General features: G+C 41.3%; 1 protein-coding gene across 1 annotated transcript in view; it reads right to left on the bottom strand.

The window, feature by feature from the left end:
- RTKN2 (rhotekin 2) overlaps positions 1-21,755 on the bottom strand; it is an 85,931-nt gene that overhangs the window by 48,771 nt on the left and 15,405 nt on the right. The window contains exons 4-7 of the mRNA XM_020793203.3: positions 7,482-7,535; positions 6,709-6,826; positions 5,362-5,565; positions 1,041-1,135 (exon numbers count right to left, since the gene is read on the bottom strand). Of these exons, the coding sequence (XP_020648862.3) occupies positions 1,041-1,135; positions 5,362-5,565; positions 6,709-6,826; positions 7,482-7,535 (471 nt within the window). The remainder of the gene's footprint in view (positions 1-1,040; positions 1,136-5,361; positions 5,566-6,708; positions 6,827-7,481; positions 7,536-21,755) is intronic.

Raw genomic sequence — 21,755 nt, 5'->3', positions numbered from 1 at the left:
AGTTACATACAGCCGTGCCCCGCTGGACGATTACCTCGCTCTACGACAAATCCGCATTATGTTGACGAATCTGCATTACGCAATCGCAAAACTATGGTTTAAATGGGGGAATTTCACTTAGTGATGATCGGTTCCCTGCTTCGGGAACCGATTTTTTGCTTTACGACGATCAGCAAACAGCTGATCATCAGGTTTCAAAATGGCCACCAGCTGAAGAAAATGGCCCCCGCTGTTTTCTAGGACGCATTCCTCGCTTTACAGGCACCAAAAATGGTCGCCGTATGGAGGATCTGCTGGACAAGCAGGTATTCAGCCCATTGGAACACATTGAACGGTTTTCAATGCATTTCAATGGGTTTTTTCGTTTCGTTTGATGTTTTCACTCTACAGTGATTTCGCTGGAATGAATTAACATTGTCAAGCGAGGCACCACTGTATGTCCAAAGTTGTTCTAAGATTGTGATCCAGAATGAACATTTCAATGAAACTTCCATCGAAAACATGACTAGAATTGCCAACATGTTAATAGTGCAAAATACTTTTGATGAACATGTTTAATCATGTCCAGAGCTATTCCTCTGGACATGATTAAACATGCTGGCAAAGCAATACATATTCTCTCACTTTACCTAGCAATATCTAGTTTTTGCACCATACAGCATTATTTATTAAAATAAAAATTACAATTAACAACTTAGATCTCATTATTATTTATCTTAGGCTGCAGCTCTATAACTAATGACTTGAGAATATTTCTTAACGAGCAAAAATTGGACCTGCTTTTCTGTAAACCTGCATGGCATGGGTTTGGGAGAACATAAACATACAGTATACAAGTTAATAGTGAGGAGGGCTTTCTATCATCTTAACTGTAATTCTCTCCTTTAAAATAGTGGTAGGCAGCAGAAAGAAACATTTCCTTCATACACTACAGGTGTCAGTAGAGGAATGGAAGAAAAAGAATAGGTACTTTTGATACTTATAATCTAAATTAAAATATTCTATACAGATATCATTTCTCATATGAAACATGAACTTACCATTTCCTACAATAGTGATGCTGTGGGTTTTGAAACTGTCCTCAACACTTTCCAGCCCCAAAGATGTATGTGCCAGCAAGCCATATTTTGCACCACTGGTTAAGATAAATAAATTATGTCTTATTTCACTTATGTGGAAAGAGCAGCAAGCTTCATGAGAAAGGTCAGTTAAATCAAAGGCTTTTATATTTCTTTGCTCTTTATAAACCATTTGTCAAAAAGTGTTGGAAAAATGTGGAACAACTCTGTATCTATCTTTCAAAAACAAATGGTTTAGCAACCATATTTTGGAGGGTCTAAACTGTCTCTGCAAAATGGTTGAATGCAGGCAAACTGTGTGCACTAGGAGTCTGTCACCTAGCAGAAGCCTCTTCCAGATCCTTTCCTTTTTTCCATATGGGTTAAAATTCTATTATTCTATAATGACCAACGAAACATTGCCTCTTTCCTTGATGGCCCCATGGGGCCCATCTTCCTTTGATTACGTGAATGATCATACAGATACTTCATACCGAAACAGTACTTTGCTACCTTAGCCACTGGCAGATTCTAGTAGCAGTAGTAGTAGTAGTAGTAATAGTAGCAGCAGCAGCAGCAGCAGCAAACAAACAAAAAACTTTCCTAAGCCCAGGCTAATTCTTACTGGAAGATTAGATGATCAGGCTAACTGTGTAGTAGACCTCCCTTAGCTCAGAAGGCAAATGGTGAAAGGGAAAAAGCAAACATATGCCTTTGTGGCTAGTATGTTTCAGCTATGTTTGTTTTATAAGAGTTGTATTTTCCCCCATTTTTTTAGTGTGGAGTGCTTTTAAGACATATATTATCTGCAACTCAGAACACAAGACAGTGCACCAGTACTGGAACCAGGTAGTATTTGAACTAGAGAGGGCTCATGTGTTGATCTTTTTCCATCTATAAACTCTTTCATTAACCAAACTTTTACTTTTGCCACTGTCATATTCTCCCTCCATGCCGTGTTCTTGGGGCTTATTAAGCACTACAACTCTACCCATTGTACTGCACAGTTGCAGGTCTAAATGTGTTACATTTTTTAAAAAGTGCACAAGTACAGTACTTGGGTATCCAAATACAGATACTTTTATCTACAAAAAGCATTAGGTACCAGCAGTTACAGAAGTAAATGGTACTCTGAGTACTTTTGGTTGTCACTGGCCCTGTCTTTGACCCAGACTCCCCCAAAAAGATTCATAACTGACATGATAATTAACAACTTGTTTGACTTTTAGAGATTAATTAATACTTAGGAATTAATTCTAAAAGGAATAAACACTAAAACTTCTTAGTTTCAAGTTAAATATCTTAGCAAAGAGGCAACGTCAAGCTTCCTAGTGCTTTTTGGCTTGCTCCAGCCATAGGAGAACACTTAAACAGCTCACTCTTCTTTATTCATATCTCTGAAGTTTCCCCACGCCAAGAATTATCATAGGGTAATGATTACATTTGTTTCACTTACAGTTAACCCTCGACTTACAAACTTAATCCATTCCGGAAGGAAGTTTGTAAGTCGAAAAGTTTGTGAGTCGAATCAGCATTTCACATAGGAATGCATTGAAAACCAATTAATCCGTTCTGGCTGTTTTTGGTTCTTAGGTTGAGGGGCAGTTTGTAACTCGAATCATTAGTTCCTATAGGAACGAATGCAAAGTCGGTTAATCCGTTCCTACCACTAGGGGCAGAATTTGTTTTTTTCCTTTTAATCTAAGATGACTTAGGTTTTAAAAAAAGGAAAGGAAAGAGGGAGGGAAGGAGGGAATAGACACCTTTTCAACAGAACACCTTGAAAAGCACCTTTTCAGCCAATACAAGCACCTTCTGGGAAAAACCAACCACCTTTCAGACAACAGATCACCTTGAAAAGCACCTTTTCAATCAAGACAAGCCAATACAAGCACCTTTTGGGGAAAAGGGGGGCAGCAAAGGAGAGAACACCTTTTAAAAATCCAAAAATCAAAAATGTTAAAAAGGCCAAAAACTAAAAATACAGTCCGTACAGCTCTGTACCAGGCAATACCAGGCAATCTGAAGACTGTCTCCAAATCCACTCTCAAAACGCTGGGAAGAGCGAGGAAGCAGACAGGCACACTCTTCACTGGCCAACAACTAAGTGAAAGTTCAAATTTCACGCTTTCCCCCCTCCTGCGTGGTTTTTTTCAGTTCGTAACTCGAATCTAAGTTTGCAAGTTGAGTCAATATTTTTCTATCAGACAGGTTTGTAAGTCGAAATGTTTGTAACTAGGGCCATTTGTAAGTCGAGAGTTGACTGTATTAGCCAGGATAAACACCATTGCTGTGCAATTTCCATTAGCACATCAAGAGAAAAATCTCTGAACAGCTGAAAACAAGGTGCTGGTCATAAATTGATTACAACCGAAAGATTCTCAATCACTAGGCAAACACATAAAAGTCATCTGTAACTAAACATTTTTGTTCCATTTTAAATAACTGTGTTTCGTTTTAGAGATGGAAATCTCTTTGTGCTAAATGTTCAAGTGCGAGATCCTTACTATTTATAGTGCACAGTTTGCCAAAGAAAACAAACTACTTCACTATTAAAATATGCTTCACAGTAACATTTTCCTTCTAAAACATGAGATTCTCTCTTTTTTTGGCTAACTTCAGTATCTCATTTCCAAAACTGTTATCAGTTGCCAATTTTTTAGTCTTTCAAATCTCTATCAGTTTTCAAATTTAACGGGCTAATTAGCACTGCTAGCAATGTTTTGCCTAAATGTTTGAATTAAATTATTGCCTTAAATGGAAGCATATTTGTAGAAACAGGCCAACTACACATAAGCTCTGAAATAGTATTCACATATCCACAGCTTTCTCTATAACATGTGACCAAACTTTTTAATATCTCTATGTTAATAATTTCTTCCTCATTTTGTCTTCAGGACAATGGCTGCCCGTTGACCAGTCTTTTGATCAAATGCCAGAACCAATATAGACTTTTACCAACTGCAACGTATTTGTGACTGTGCGCAGCTATTCCTGTTACAAAAAACCCTTTCCAGAATACTCCACTAACATTTCACTTACAAGACCTATCATTAATGCTTCTCATTCTACTTACAAATTGCTTCTATATTCATAAAAATCATAACAGGCTGCCAATTCATTGATATTACACAACAGTATCAGACAATACACTATTGTATTTATCTGAAATAGGATTGCCAGGATGTCATACCATTATTATAGTAAGACAAATGCTAAAGCATATATCGAACATCTCATTCCATGCATGGCCTTCAAAATGGGGTGGGGTGGAGTGCAGAGCATAAGATTCTATGCTGTGAGGCAGTAGCTCAACCACAGTCACTACAGACAATGCAAGCTGTTTTCCATTTAGTACAGAAAGACAATAAAATGATACTAAGTGCATTACAGTAGTAAATTTCTACAGTCATGCATAGTATCAGTTTACTCCCACAAGAGTTCTTCTGTCATTAATCCCTCTTTGTCTGTTCTTTGGCAAGTCAACTACAGCAAAGAGGCAAAGAACATGCTTTAAATGCAGAATTTGGCAGGTTCAATCATTGGCATCCTTGGTTAAAAAGAAAGAGGAGGGGAGCAGGTAATAGGAAAGACATCTTCCGGAGACCCTGGAAAGCCAGAGCCAGCCAAGAGTAGCCAATACTAGGCTAGATGGACAAGGGGTCTAACCCTGGATAAGACATTTTTCTGTATTCTTATTCTTTCTTTCATCCAGCCATCCCTTGCTCTCAATTCCAGTGATTTATCATTCTGAGTAATATTCTTAATATAGTGAACAATCAACAGTGTGAGTAGAATGCTGTCAGCTGAAACACAGGACAAGAAATAGCAGAGATCAATTCCTCTTCCAGTCAAATACAGAAACAACTTGTCTTTTGCTGCCTCCTCTAGCACCAAGTGAACTGTTGCCTACTTGGGAAAGCAATACTAGTGACAGATCTAGACACACACCTCAGAATTTAAACTAACAGCATTCAGTCCAGTCTTTGTCACTCTTTGAATGGAAGATTAATTGCCAAGCGGTATCTTCTGCTACTGAAAGTGGAATTATCCAGCTACATTATAGGTTGCATAGTGGAAGAGTATTTGAATTACACTTTTTTGTCTCCATACAAAGAATACGCAGAAGTGGGAGAAAAGGAAATTGTCAGATGAAATCTCTCCCCAGTTAATGCTGGGACAGAAGATTTAGGATTTTTGGAATTTAGCTATGAAAAAACATTGATAAAGAAAGCAGTGATACCTTTCCCAGGCATTTTAAATAAAAAAAAAATCAACCCCGATTGGATAACAGCCAACTCACAGTACTACAGTGTCAGCAGACAGTAAAGATTCAAGGTTGCCATCATCTAATGCAGAACTGAGTTTCTTCCCAGTGGCTTTCCCAATTGAGGTCTTGAACTTCTTAACTAGTTTCTTGGGAGTGTTCGTAATTGTTGAAGATTCTTCAGTACAACAGCAGCTGTAGACTTCAACTTTAAGCTGAAAGTCTGGCCCAGCTTTCTCACTAGAAAAGATTGTTCCACAGCATTAAGTGAAGCACAACTACTAAAACTGTAATTTTTTTTAAAGAATGAACTATTTATTTACTTATTTACTTACTTGTTTTATTTAGTTTGTTTGCTATTTTTCAAGACAAGACTTTCAGTTCTATTTAAAACAATACAAATAAAACTTCTATCCAAAACATTAAAAGCACAGGAACAGCAACTACAAAATTATTAAAACCCAGCAAAGCTGTGAATGCAGAACTAATACCAGTTATGAAACATCTCGGAATACCAGGGTGAATAGAAAATTCTTTGCCAGCATTGAAAAGCCATCCACATTGGTGTGAGACAAGCTTCTGGAGTGGGTACGCCAAATATAACATACCACACTACAACCCCCTCACGTTGCCTCTTTTGCTACCATCTGCCTAATCTCAAATAGACTTGAATGAAGTATTCTCATTGTGAAGGTTCAAAAGGAAAAGGGCAGTCCTTCCACCGATATCAATCAGTCCTAAGGGGTTCTGAATCATTTAACATTGCAATCAACAGTTTGTTCATTTTCTATTCTGTCAAAGTTATATCAAACAGTGAAAAAAGGGGGGAAGTTGTTCAAATACAAAACCATTCTGGGTACCCAAGCTTCAATATAAGGCCTTTGGGCAGCAATACAAGATACTAAGCATCTGAAGTTTGGAAACAGAGCATTAGCTTCTACTATTTACTATAATTAAGCTTCCATGTTTGGATGCATCTTAACTATGTATATGTGCACATAAATTAGAGACAAAGCCTAAAACATGAACAAAGCACAGGGCAGAAGGAAGCAGAAGTATATGAATAAACCCTGATCAATGGCAAGGTCATATTGCATCACTTACTCAGAACAGAGCTCCAATGAAAGGATATACAATCCGCATGTTGTAGGTGCTAGGTGCCCTCTGGGATCTTGTTCTGGCCTTGGCCATTTTTCCGGCCTTTCGTGTCTTCAATTCGTTGAGCAATGGGCAGGATGCAATTGTCATATGTTCACAATTCAGATTATACAATGTAGCCATTGATTTGACAACTTCTAATTGTTTCCACCATGTAATACAAGGGATTCTTTTGCTTCACAAAACTGTTGCATTTCTTAAATTAAAGAGACCATGGATACTTACAATATAGTTACGTTTTCAAAACATATGTCTGTGATTGCTTTATCCACAAGAAGAAGGTCTGTATCAAAAACCTGACTTCCAATTCTGAGTAAGCAAAAAACAGAGTAACGCTGTGTTCCTACAAAAATGGTAAAAATAATTATGTATCAGATTATGTATAACACAGTATGAATGTGTGTGTGTATGTGTGCATGTGTGTAAAACAGAAAGAGGGAGAAATACGCACACACTACAATACCTTTAGTACACACTGTATTATGAATGCACAATGAAGGATTAGAGTATTTCACTTCGCTGAGCTTCTCTGACCTTATAGAAATTCAAAGGGAAATCAATGGGGAAAGACAGTTAAAAAGACTCAGGGTTAATCTCCATGACACAGCAAACTGCATGCGTTTGGGAAGACAAGCCAATCATCCACCCAACCAGAAACAAACTTTGTTTCAGATACATTTTATTGTTTTAACTGCCAGGAGTACTTTCTGTATCTTCCTCTGATGTTTCAACTCTCCTGTTATTCAATAAATGGAAAACATAATTTACTTCCCTCACTCCACACTTTTCCAAGCATTGCCCATTAAGAACTATACCATAACTATGCCTATCTGAAATAAATGCTACAAACATGTTGGTGAACCCTAGAACTACTGTGAAGTAACATACAAAGTGAGAAATAACATCTGTATGACGCTCTCTGCTAAACTACTACTGTCATTGAGATGGAGCTACCCCAACTTTCACATGACCATGTTTTTAAAAATAAGCATACATACTGTCTTTGTTGCTGAAGTGGTCAGAGTCTTTCCACATCAATGGAATTCGGAGATCTAAAAGCAAACACGAAAATTTAACTATGAAGATACCATCTTGTGGTCCCAATAAAATCCAAATATTCAGAATTACTTTGCTTTCCACTCTTGCTGAAAGCTAAATCAGACACACTCTATGTAACAGCCAGCCTAATCAATCACCTCACTATCAGTTGCAGAATTCATTTCAGCAACATTTTACCACAATATTTATGGAAATATCCCTTTTGCTAAGAGAATTTTAAAAATTACATAAAATGGACATTTGATGTATTAAATTGAAACTAGAGATGACCACGAAGTACATGGTGCCTCTTTGTCATAAGTCATCTGTGTAGCAGCACAGCAGCAGCACATTCCTTTCCCCCTTCCCCCACCAGCTCACCCACTGACCTGCTGGCGCATGCTGGTACTTCCTTCCCTGATGCACAATCTTCTAGTCCAGGCAGGAGCCCAGACTTCCCTTGTCAGTCTTCTCCAACAGCACTTGCAGGAATCCCTGCCCCACCTCCTTGTCTGAGTGACCAGCTGCTGGAGGAGGCAGAGAAGGGAAGCCTGGTCTCCTGGAAGATCGTGCAACAGGGAGGGAAAGAGCGACATATACTGGCAGGAGCTGGCGGGGGGGGGCGGGAAGTACTAATCGACCAACTGTACTAATCAACCTTCTATGATTGGAAGAAAGACATGGAATGCCCTGATAATCGCTATGAGTTCTAAATGACTGATATGTAGCAATCTCTCCCGCTTCGTCTACAGCCCATGAATTTTGTGGTGGAAGCAATATGCCCCACCCATCCGGATGGGCTGGCGTCAGTTGTGACCTGCACCGTCGGTTGGAGGGCTCTGAATGGGCATCTGACCTGCATATTTGGCATGGAAATCCACCAGGTGAGTTGGGCAGCTAACTTTGGTGTTACTTGTAAATTCATAGACTGGTGGTCTGTCACCGGGTCTAACAGCGATGGGAACCATGATTGGAGTGATCTGAGCTTGAGTCTGCCATGTTGTACCACTGATGTCATGGAGGCCATGAGCCCAAGTAGATGCTGCACATGACGGGCTGGAACCAGAGCTCGAGGTCAAAATATATAGATTGCTCTCTGTAGTTTTTTTATTCTTTCTGGTGGCACGAACAGAGTCAAGGATGGCTCCAATGTAGGTAAATGTCTGGGATGGTTTTAGGTGAGACTTTGCAAGATTTACCCTGAGACCAGTAGCTGGGTATGATCTATCTGCTGATTGAGGTCAAAATTGTCTGTAACGCTGGAATCTCTGATATGGTTGAAAAGATTGTGGGTAAAACTGAGATTGTCTATATTGAGGTCTGGAAGAATGAAAGGACTGTTGGTTCGTGTATGACTTAGCCATTTTTCTTATTTTGTGTTAAGTTTTCCATTGTCTCATCGGTCTTTAGATTGAAGAGACCGGTACCATCAAATGGAAGGTTTTCAATTCTGGCCTTGGCGTCATTGGATAGGCCAGTGGATCTTAGCCAGTTATGTCTCCTGTGACCATCGCTGCCTGATAGTTCTCTAAATGGAGTAAGAATGACTGAAGCGAATAAATCTTTCTACCCAGAATGTCAATATTTCTAACCTCTTTGTTGGTAGGGGTCACGGAAGATTTGTTTCAAGCCTTTGATAAACTGGATTCTATGATGATCGAATTAGGACTAGGATGCTGGGCCAAGAATTCCGTATCTTTTCCATGTATTCTATACATATTTTCCATTTGTCTTGAAATTTGTAGATTAGCAGGTGGGTTGTCCCATGCATCCCTTATCAACTTCAGCATAGCTAGTATAAATGCCAGGTTAAGTGGTGGTGATCTTTCCCGATTGATATCATAAAAAATAAGGTCAGCTTCTGGAGAAGGGGGTTCTTCTACTTGTAACTGGAGTGATTTGGCCATCCAAGAAATAAGTTGTGAGTATGATGTGACGTCCTCTGAGGGCGACGAAGGATGATTATCTATCGCATCAGAAGACAGTGTAGGGATGTTGGCTAATGACTCATCAGAGGAATCAGATTCCAGTTCCTGATCAGAAGTAGACAGTGAAGATGAGGTTGTGTCCATATCTAAAGAAGGAGGTGGCATGAGTTGAGAAGACTTAGAAGATTGAGAATGCAGGTGAGCTGTAGGAGGTGGACCAGAGTATGTTGTGGTCACCTGTACAGTCTGTTCTCCATTAGGAGAGTGCATAAGTCGTTTGGAGTGTTCGACCTGATGTGATGGTGCCGGATGCTTTTTTGAAGGTTTCGATGTCGAAGTCGGGACCAGTGCTGATTTGTGCGATCTTTGGTTTACCAATGGAGAGTATTGGCGCATACGTTTAGGTTGTCCATGTCGAGCCTGATCTTGATAGGCTCCCATCTGATACGAGTCAGCATAAGGGAAACATCCTTCCATGCCGAATTGTTGATATGCAGGGGAAAAAGGGAATTGGTAGTATTGCCCATACTGAGACATGAATTGGGGTGGTGAGACATGCGTCCTTTATTCCTTCCTTTTCTTTGGAGACTGAGGGGGAGCCTCGGGTTCTGAATCTTGACTGTCAAACGCTCGCCCTGATGTAGAGCTTGAATGGGCTGTGGCTGGACTGAACGGAAGCTCAGTCACCAAATGGCTGGTTGGAGGAGATAAGCTACCGGTCGGTGCCGGAGCTTGTGCAGATGGAACTTGCACGTCTTCCCTTTCAGACATAGATTCGACAGCCTCCCTCGAGGATTCTTCCAGAATTGCCAATGGTAGTGTCTCTAGTGGAGGTTCAAGATGCACTGACTTAGTTTTCTTAGTCTTTTTAGTGATTAGTTTTTCTTTCTCTTAGGTGCATTGTGTCCCCTGGTCACCTTAGAAGTTGATGTCGACTTAGGTTTGGAGCCATTTTGTGGTAGTCTCCGCTCCTGCCCCCCCTGTCCCCACCTCTCAGCTGATTGGCGCCGGGAGGCTTCTGAAAGCAGTGCTCCCAGCACCATCGGAAGACTGGCGGGGGACCTCTGAAAGCGGCACTGGCTGCGGGTGTGTGTGTGTGGCAAAGTGCCACTTTCAGAAGCCTCCCAGGGCTTGCCCAGCACTAAAAAAAAGCAGGGGGAAAGCACCATTTTTGAACTTCCCACTTTTCCCCCCTGCCTTTCTCCGTGCTAGGCAAGCCTCGGGAAGCCTCTTAGACCCAGCGCCGATCAGCTGAGAGGTGGAGAGAGGGGGGCAGGAGCGGAGATGACTACAAAATGGCTGCCGCCTCCCTGCTGGTTGCCAACTCAGCTGTTTGGCACTCTTTTTCCGGCTGCTCCGAGGCTACAAAGGCACTGTGAGGAGCTGGGCTCAGTCTACTGTACCTAGTGACTTTTTGCTGACTTCCCCCCCCATAGGAACGTATTAATTTAATTTCAATGCATTCCTATGGGAAACGTGCCTCACAAAACGAAAAATATCGCTAGAGGGCCCGTCTTGCAAGGCACCAAAAAACTCTCAAGACCCTTTTGTCTTGTGAGTTTTTCATCCCATGAGGCATTTGTCTTGTGAGGCACCACTGTACCATGAAGTATTTAGAATAGAAACCATTAAGGGAGTCCGATGATGGGACCTGGATAATGGCGTGTTTGTCGAGTAAAGTCGAAATTCCCTCTTGAAGAGCCAAAGCATGTGGAGTAAACTTTGCATTGCCCAACGGCGGGATGGAGGCAAACTCAATGCAGTAACCCGATGAAATAATATTGAAAACCCACTGGTCATTAGTGATATATTTCCAAAAGGGGAGAAAAGGTATCAATCTTGAACAAAACAGGAGGCAAAAACAAAATGGTATCAAAGAACAAACGTTAGTATTGTTGATAGCCCTTACCCCTCTTTTGTGGCTTGGGTAATGGCTAACATCGCTGTTGATGGCTTCGAGGAGAGGTGGGCATCGATGGTCCTGAAGCCAAGCAGGATCTGTCTGATTGTTGAGGGCAGAATTGTCTGTATGGCTGGTATCTTTGGTATGGCTGAGAAGGCTGCTGGTAATATTGTGATTGCCTATAAGGAAATTTGTAGGGATGCAAGGACTGCTGAATCATACAAGACTTAGCTGTTTTACAGATCTTATGGAGGTTCTCCATGGTGTCATCTGTTTTCTGGTTGAAGAGGCCCGAGCCATGAAAGGGGAGCTCTTATTATTATTTATGATATTTATTATTATTTTATTATTATTATTAATTCTTCAATTCTGTTCTTTGCATCATCATTCAAGGCCGTAAATCTCAACCAAGCATGCCTACGTATAGCTATGAAAGATGCCAATGCTTTGGAGGCAACTTCAGCCGCATGTCTATCTGCAATTTTTTGTTGTTTTGCCAGAGACATAGCCTCCGCATGAGCATTCATGATGTCGGTTGCAATCGATTCAGGGGCAGATTCCAAGGATGGTAAGATCTTAGACCACAAATGGCGTTGGTAAACACCCATTGCCGCCTGGTAATTGGCCAGTCGAAGGAGGAAAGACTGTATGGAATAAATTCTTCTTGCCATAACATCGAGTTTCCTGCCTTCTTTATTTGTAAGGGAAATCAAAGATTTATTTCTTGATTTAGACAAGTTGGCTTCCACTATGATCAAATTTGGGTTAGGGTGCTTGGCTATAAATTCAGTATTGCAGCTGTGGGTCCTATACATATTCTCAGTATGTTTAGAAATCTGCAGGTTCGATGGCGGTGTATCCCAGGTGTCCTTGATTAGCGTCAGCATGGCAGATATAAAAGCCAGACTAAGCGGTTGAAATCTTTCTCTGTTGATATCATCAAAGATGAGGTCCGCCTCAGGGGAGGGAGGTTCTTCCACCTGGAGTTTGAGTGCAGCAGCCATGCGAGAAATGAGGTTAGAATAGGAGGTAAAGTCCTCCGATGAAGAGGATGGATGAGTATCTACGGTGTCAGGCTCAGGAGTAGGTATATTAGCCTGAGACTCTTCTTAAGAGTCAGTGTTGAAGTCCTGATCAGGCATCGAAGGTGAAGATGAATCGTCTTGAGATAAGGAAGTTTTTTTTGATGGTTGAACCTGAGAGGGGCCCAAAGTCGGAAGGGTGCATTGCTCCTTCAATGAATGCTTGGTACGTTTAGGTTGTTGGACGCTAGTGTGTTGTGATGAATGTTTCCTCGATGTCAAGACCGACGCTGATGTCGAGGCAGGTACTGGCACTAATTTCGACGTCGAAGCTGAAGATAGAACCCTTTTACGGTGTGGTCGGTAAGGTGCGGATTCATGTCTTGGTCGTTTGGATTGGACAACTTGAGAGAATCCCTGGTAGCTTCCATATGGAACGGATTGGCGAATGGAAGGAAATTTTCCATGCCCAATTGTTAAAAGGCAAGCTGTTGGTAGGCAAGGAAGAAGGGACTACTGGTAGCATTCCCCAAATTGTGGCATTGAAGCGGGTGGATCTATGTGTTTCCTTTTCTCCCTCTGTTTCTTCAGAGATTGCGAAGGAGTATCTGGTTCCGACAGTTTGGAATCAAAGGCCTGCCCTGATGTAGGGCTCAAATGGGCAATGGCTGGACTGGATGGAAGCTCAGTCGCAACATGGCCAGTGGAGGGAGAGAAACTACCAGCTGCGACTGGAGCTTGTGCCGACGGAATTTGCACCTCATCCCTTTCCACTATAGATCCCATCGCCTCCAAAGAGGATTCCTCCATTATCGGAGAGGGTGGTCGCTCTTGGGATGGATCACAGCAGCTTTTTGGTAACAGGCTTCTCTTTCTTTTTCTTACGCATTTCCCACTCCTTGACTGCCTTAGATTTGGAAGCCTTGGATATGTCTGAGCCCCCCTTGGAGTGAGGAGAAGGGGATAACTGTCAGGGAACGGGCAGAGACAAAGACTGCCGCTCTACCGGTGTCTCTAACTGCTGAACATCGGAGATTCTTGAAGTTGTGAGGTTCGTAACAGCTTCCCACAGGTGAGACCTGAGTCTTTGGAGTCTGCGCTTCAGCGTGGGTTTAGTAAGGCTTTTACAAGCCACGCAGGACTGAGTTTGGTGTTGTTCTCCCAAACAGAATAAGCAATTTTCGTGACTGTCTGAGGACGGCACTTTACTATTACAGCCCATACACCTCTTGAAAAGAGCTGATGAGGCCATAAATGGCAGGCGAAGCAGAGAGGAAAAAACAGTTGCAGAGTCTGTGGGGAAGGGAAGCTCCAAATTGAGGAAAGAATAAAAACAAGACGACAAAATTCACAGGGGATCGTAGATAAACAACGAAAAAGTCCAATAAGATGATAATAAGGAAGGGAAATAGCAATAACGCTAATACTGATTAATAAAGTCGCTCGCTCTCTCTTCCTAAGAACCTTTTGGCATGGTGGAAAAAAGGAACTGAGGGAAATTGTGAGTGGGAGGAGCATGTGCCTCATGGGGGATCACACCGTAAAATTGTTACTTTTAGCTCTGGATTCTTCCAAGAACATCAGCGCAGGTACAGACAAGACCCATATGCGTGCATTCACAGAGGCCACAAAGAAGAACCATTCTTTACAATCCTTTTAGTGCCAATTAAATTATTCGAGGCTTCAGGGACAAAAGCAACATTTGTTAATGTAAGGTCCATTATCTCATTTTCAGAAGTGAGACCCTTTAAAGGTACTGTTCCAGTTCTAAGCACATTTAATCTTTGCTGGTTTGCTTGCTTTTCTTTGGTCTGTTCTCTGTATTAAGTTGACTGAAGCTTTCTCAAAATCGACAAATATGTATGAAACTGACACTATCAAGAAGGGAATGTCTCTTCACACATTGATAATCAGGTATTTGGAACACTTAGTTATTATTATGAGCATTTTTGCCATCGTTGGATCTTAGCTTGTACTGTATCTTACACTTGATCTGCCTTTGGTGGTCTGAAAATTCCATGACTGCTAAAATGTTCTCGGGCACTAGGGGCTGCTCTTTCAATATAAATACTTGCACCTCTGAGCATTTGAGCTCCTGCATCTTTAAATCTGCAATATTTGGCAATGTGTCCAACCTCTGAACATATGTAGTGTATTTTACCATGTATATGACACCCCTATGTATAAAACACCCCCGCTTTTTTAACCCAAAATTTCTTTCATTGCAAGAAAGTGTAGGGGGGGAACGAGCAAGGGGGCGTGCGGAGCATCGCTTCCCAGTAAGAGCACGCCACACGAACTCTGCAGCCTTTTTTGGCTTGAGGGCTGTAGGCGAGCAGGTTGGCTGGGACAAGTAGTCGTTTAAGGCAGAAAGGAGGCAGCCAAGAAACTTGATGGTCCCTTCCCTGCGGACAAGCACCTGGCAGGGCTTCTCATGCCTGGAGAGGGGAAAAGCCGAAAGGGAAGACAAACCCACCTCCATCACGTCGGCTAGCGAGGGAACGACTCTGGATGTCATCGGCGGCATGGCATGCCTCCAAGTCTCCCCTTCCCACCCGCCGCGAACAAGAGCGCACCTCCCTTTGTCTTTCCTCCGCCGAAGCAAGGACAGGCTAGCAATGAAAGCTGGCGAGTCCTTCAGACAAGCAGCCAATCCAGCTAACACCGGTGCCGGCAACCCGCTCCGATGATGAGTTGCCAAAGTTCACGAAGGAAAGCCCTGCTATCTCTTCCAAAGGTCATGGGGGGAGCATAATCTGCGCACCCTCAGGGAGTAAACCTACGAGCAGACCACAGAAGATTGGTGCTGCTGGAAGGCAAGGGCACACTCTGTCTTGCAGGCTGCCCACAGCTGGTCTGCTTGTGGGTTTCCTCCAGACCAGTGGTTCTTAACGTGGGCGATAATGCCCCCCAGGGGGCGATTTCATTTTTCAGGGGGGCGGTAGAATGAAAAGGGGCGGCGTGGGGGCACTGGAGCAGAAGGGGTAGGTAAGGGGCGCTGGAGCAAGCCAAACCTGTTAATATGGCTGCAGCCTTTTTACAGTGTGCATGAATATATATTTTCCTCCAATCTTAATTTAGTTTCAGAGTTTTTGTCTTGAAATTTTTAGTTCCTGCATTATGGTTTGTTTTTATGCCCTTTTGATATTTCTTTTTGCGTCTTAAAATTCGCTTGCAACTAAATCATTAAATGTTACTTTTGAGGGGCATTTCATTTTCTTGGAATTGAATTTTGTTTTCAGGGGTCATTGGATGTAAGTATCATAAATAAACAAACAAACAAACAAACAAATAAATAAGATATCATCACCGTGGGGAGGGCGGCGATGATAACTTCCTCAATGGCTCAAGGGGGCGTTTCTTTCAAAAGGGTTAAGAACCACTGCTCCAGACCACCACCCGGCACATTTTTGCATTGCTCCCTGAGGGCATACAGACTGTGCTCTCCCTTTGGCTTTCTCTTATTCTTTTGGATTCCCCCTGAGACTTGATCTTAGTCTCTTTCTACATTTTGATCCTGGATAAACTCATCAAATTACATAGCCTGTAGCACCACTCAGACATAGAGGACACCCAGTGGTATCTCTTTACTCTCTATCTGTTCCTCTCATTCCAATCCTGAATCTCCAAGTTCCCCACTATTCTGTTTACTCAAACACTTCATCATTTGAGCAAACATAGAAGTTGTGATACTGGTGGCAGCAGGCTGGCAGCAACTTTTGGTGATGAAAGGCTCCTAAAGGTTTCTTTAGAGCAAAAGAAAGCTCTGGGGAGCCTCAGAATCTAAAATGGCAGGGTAGGGAGCATTTAATTAATTTAAAATATATTTTAGCACCATGACTTGATTACATCATCAGTTCTGTCATGCAAAGTTACACACACACACACACACACACACACAAATTTGGGCCAATATTTCCAAGATGAAACTATCACCTCTCCCTAATCCTTCCTCTCCTCATACACATTCCTTATCTGCTGACAATGTTAGCTAATGTTTAAAATGGAAAACATGTAATCAGTGAAATTGCTGTTATAAACATATTAATCTAAGTTTGATGTTTTATAGAAAGACTCCTTCTCCTTTCCTCTCTAGAAGGACAAAGAAACTATGTTTATGGTATTTGAAGAGGTAGGCAGCTGTGTTAGTTAGATAATTAGATAATTTTTCATTAATGTCAAAGAGGCTATAAACTGCCAAAAATTAACAGTTATTGAATTGAAAGGAGGGAGGAAAATTAATAATTCTGGGGTGTTTTTTAAAAAGAGGCAACAAGGGAAAAGAAATTAAGGTACGTAAACTTTTCTGATATAAAGATTATTAACAAGTCCAATAATGTCGACGCAGCAGACAAGAAAGGACTGAGCGGAGCAGGTAGGGCATGATCAGTAGAGGCAAGGGGGAATAAAATCTTGAGGTAGAAGTTCTGGAAGTCTCCAAAGGGGTGTTCGTGCAGCCACAGAACCCATTTCTGTGGAATATGGAGAGTATGACAAAGAATTTTATAGAAGAACTGCTTTATTCATGCAATTAGCACCTATAGTTTCACTTATATATGGATTATGCTATATATAAAGTTTCTATATCTGTGCTTTCTGGCATCCATGGAGATGTTTGGAATCCCCGCAGATACTGCAGTCTTACCGTAGTCTTAAATACATTTTCAGATTCTAAGACAAAATGTCTTATAGAGTTGTGCTAAAGAAATATATCTGAAATGGCCAGCTGGTGTTTTATAAAATAATATCCTGTTTCCCCGAAAATAAGACCTAACCTGAAAATAAGCCCTAGTGTGATTTTTCTGGATGCTCGTAATATAAGCCCTACCCCCAAAATAAACCCTAGTTAAGTGAGGACCCCCCCACCATTGTGCAGCAACCAGAAGATGACATGACTGTATTTGAATAAATGTAGATTGTTGTACATGAAAAAAATAATACATCCCCTGAAAACAAGCCCTAATGCATTTTGGAGCAAAAATTAATACAAGACCCTGTCTTATTTTCAGGGAAATATGGTAGTACCCAAATTTGGGGCTCTCAATAGTTTTCGGCAATGGCCAAAATCCTGTTGAGCAGAGTGCCTGCACAATGGGAATGATGTCATTTGCAGTGGCAGACTTTTGCAATCTCAGGGTGTACATGGCTTCAACATATTGATAGACACACACACCTTGAAATTACAAAAGGAAGCCTAATTTAATCAGGAGCAATCTGTCTCTGCCAATGATGTAATTCCTGTTGTGCAGATGGAGCTTCTGCAACAGGGTTTCAATCATTAATTCTCAGAAGCCAGATAAATACCAGATTCTTAGTTTCATTAACTAAGATTTCTGAGCATTACAGTCAAGTGCATTTATAGGATAAAGCTTGAGCCACCTGGTGTAACTCTAGTTTTTAAAAGGAATTGTAAACTCTTTTCCCTTTGGAAAAGGATAATTTTGACTGATATATTCTCTTCAATAAAATGGACATGCATTTTAATGAGTTTGGTGTTACTTTTTAAAACATTATTTTTAAACAAGGTTTTGAAGGCCTTTTTATGCACTTGTCCAAAAACAAAACAAAACACAACCCCCCCAAAAAAAACCCACTCTCCAATCTCAAACCAATGAATTTAACATAAACATTTTCATGTTGGGTGTATTATTTTATTTTATTTTTTAATTAAGAAAAATTATAAATAACAAAGTTAAAACTAAAATACAAACTCAATAGTGACTACACACATTACTGTTACTCCTCATATCGATTTATCTGACAGCCTCTTGACAAACTGTCAGTTACAGGAAAGTAGCCAGTTCATAGGCAGCCTGCTAAACAGTACGGTGAATGTAGATTTTGGCAGGTTAAGACTGTCAGATTTTGCTTTAGCTCGGGCCTTGGATTCTAATGGTCTGATTTCGCCAGATGACTCTGGGAAACTTAGAGAGCAGAACTTGAACTGTATAAATGCTGAGATGCCAGAAACTAAAGGCACTACACCAGTAACAGGGGAACATGAGTCTCCTGGTAGCTGCAGAATTTTAGCAGAAATCAGAGACACACTGAAGGAAATAAATCAATCTGTGGCCTCTATAGCAGATCATCTGATGGAAAATAGGATGCATTTTGCCAAAAATGCTACAGACCAGTTGAGCCAGAGCCAGAGCCAGGCTGAACATACACGGTGTGAATCTGATAAGATGAACTATTACAATCTGTCCCCAAAAACTATTGACAGAATTGACAAGCTTACACTAGAAGAGTTACTTCTATGTGTAAGTTCCCAGACAGAGGCTCAGAGGAATCTTATTACCCCTGTGCCACCTAAAGCAGACTCCCCAAAACCTATGTCCACAACGGTCTCCTCAAGTACAATACACTATCCTCCAGGAAAGGATCCTGCTAAGATTGGTGGAAAGGCATCTCCCCTACACTCAGTGAAGGCCAAGCCCAAACCTGTGAAGAAAAAGGAGGCCCGGAAACGTACACCAAAAAGAAAAAGAATGAATTACAAACCTTTATTTAAAATTATAGAATCACCAGAGTATGCTGCAAAAGGGAAAGAATCTGGCGTCAATACCCAGCATGCTGTAACACAAGCCAAGGACGCCCAGAGAGAGAATCCTAACTCCAGGAGGCCCCTCAAGGATAGCGGCACAGACCAATTCAAGGACCCCATAACTTTGGATTTGATCCACTCCTCCAAGCAGAGGGCTCAACCCTCCATACAGGGTTCACAACAGCTACCCCCACAGACAAAGAATATTTCATCCATGAACCTACCAAGTGTGGATCTGGACTTGGCTGTTGGATATCCAATTCCAGTCATTATAAGAAATAGGGGCTTGAATCCAAGATTTAAAAAGAATAGAAGCAGATGGAATAGCGAGACTTCAAGGGGAGCTAACACCTATAGGCTTTCCAAACAGTCATTTGGTCAAGAAATTAACTATTACCACAAGAATTGACATGGTGTCAGGAGCTATTCTTTGCAGGTGAAGAACCCAGTGGGCCTAGAGCTTGTAGGTGATGGGGAGAAACCCTGTGATGCCAAGCATACTATGACCAATGTCTCAGGAAATGAAGTTAGTATGCAAACTCATTGTAATTCAGTTAGGTCATCTTCTCCCTTTCATTTAGTGCCACCATTAGCTTGTGGCTTGGGTAATGATTCTCCATCTCTTCAGCTACCTAACTTGGAAGATCCCATGTTTCGGCATAAAAGACCCGCAATCAAATTTTTATCTTGGAATATTGCGGGCTGGCAGACGAAGGCCTCGGATCCTGCCTTCATTGATTATATCAGTAATTTTGACATTATTCTACTACAAGAAACATGGTCTTTAAATGATCCAGTGTTAAATGGTTATGTGGCATATTCCATTAATGCCTCGCCCAGCGATAGAGGAGGTCGACCCAAGGGTGGTATGGCCACCTTCTTATCAACAAAGCTACAGGCAACAGTAGTGGCATGGGATTTTTCCATCAGGATAGCTTCTGCCTTGACGCTGAAGATTGCTACATGTTTGTTAGTACTTATTAATGTTTATATTCCTCCGCAACAATCTCGGGCGATGACAGATGACTTGTGGGCTAACCTAGAGTATTATATTGAGCATTTAATACAACTGTATCCTGATGCTTCTATAATAGTCGCTGGGGATTGCAATGCTAGGATAGGTACAAATGATGAGGCACTTTCTGCACGGTTCAACGTGACATTCCCAGAACCTATTCTTCATCCAAATTTTAATCACAGGGAATTTAAAGATTGTGGCTGTAATTATGCTGGTCTACGCTTGAGGTATATGATCAATAATTCAGGTTTATCCCTTTTAAATGGGTGCATAATCGGTGATAGACCTGGTGAATTTACCTTTACCTCTCTAGCAGGTGCTTCCACAATAGATTATGTTTTAGTCTCCAGGGACTTGATGGATCGTATACATGATTTTAATGTAGTATATCGTGCAGAAAGCGACCATCTACCCTTGGTTTTAAAGATCTATTTTAATAATCATAAAGTGTTTGCGGACCTTGTTTCTATAACTCCCATTGCTGCCACTACAAGAGGGGCCCGCATTAAGTGGTCAGAAGAATTGGATGCTTCCATGAGACAGCTGCTGTTTTCAGAGCCTTATTTATATTTCAGTAATTTAATTACTTCTCTAAGTTCAGTGGAACCAGTCTTAGAGGCCTATAAACGTATGGTACAATCTTTGCAAACTCATCTAACATGTAAAAGGCTAGACAAACCAGCTACTGGCTTTCTCCATAAAAAGCCCTGGTTTGACTCGGAGTGCAAAGCAGTTAAACATGAGTTATTGGTCACTTATAGGACCTACAGAGAACAGAACTTGACTAGAATTCCATGAGACTGGTTTACACTTAAGAAGAAGTATAAGGCTCTGGTAAAAAGGAAAAAGCTTCAAGCACAGAAGGAAACTTGGCAATGTTTATTTACTGCTTCCAATTTGAAAGACTCAGCTTCCTTCTGGAAGATAGTAACAAAGGGTACACTTAATCATATTCCCAAACAAGATTTCTATATATTGCCTAGTATATGGGAAGAACATTTCCGAAGTATTTACACAGTCCATTCAGCTAGCACTTTAACTTCTCAGAATGATCTCGATTATATACCCGAATGGCCCCCAGTTACTATAAGGGAAATCTTAATGTTAATTAAGCAACTTAAACCAGGCAAGGCTCCTGGAACTGATTATATTCCACCTGACCTTATAATGTCTAACGCTGATTGGTGGGCTCCAGTACTTGCCTCTTTATTCACCTGGATTGACAAAACAGCATGTTTTCCAGAGGATTGGGGCCTAGCCATTGTAGTCCCAATTTACAAAAGAGGAAATAGAGGGGACCCTGCTAACTATCGTCCAGTAAGCTTACTAAACACTATTAGCAAACTATATGCAAGGCATTTATTGGGTAAATTACAAGATTGGCTACTCGATGAGAATATACTGGCAGAGGAGCAAGCTGGATTTAGGCTGGGAAGATCCACCATAGACCAGGGTCTTATTTTACACCACCTGGCATCTAAATACTCTGCCCTTAAAGGTGGTGCTCTATATGCAGCCTTCATAGACTTCAAATCTGCTTTTGATCTCATACCAAGGGAACGCCTTTGGACTAAATTTGAGATCACAAGTATTGATAAACGGCTTCTTCTGTTAATGCGGCGACTTCATGAAAATACACATTTGCGGGTTCTTTGTAACTCCGTGGGGATCTTATCCAACCAGGTCTCTGTACTTAATGGGGTGAGACAAGGATGCATACTAGCCCCCACATTGTTCAATTTCTATATCAATGGCTTGGTTGGAAATTTAAGTAACCCCAACTTTCACCAACCAAAACTTGCCTCTCGCCCAATTTCAA

The sequence above is a fragment of the Pogona vitticeps genome, chromosome 3, assembly GCF_051106095.1.
Source record: "Pogona vitticeps strain Pit_001003342236 chromosome 3, PviZW2.1, whole genome shotgun sequence".
NCBI lineage: Eukaryota > Metazoa > Chordata > Lepidosauria > Squamata > Agamidae > Pogona > Pogona vitticeps.
Note: the sequence above shows the minus strand (reverse complement) of the source record. Positions and strands in the feature narration are given on the sequence as shown.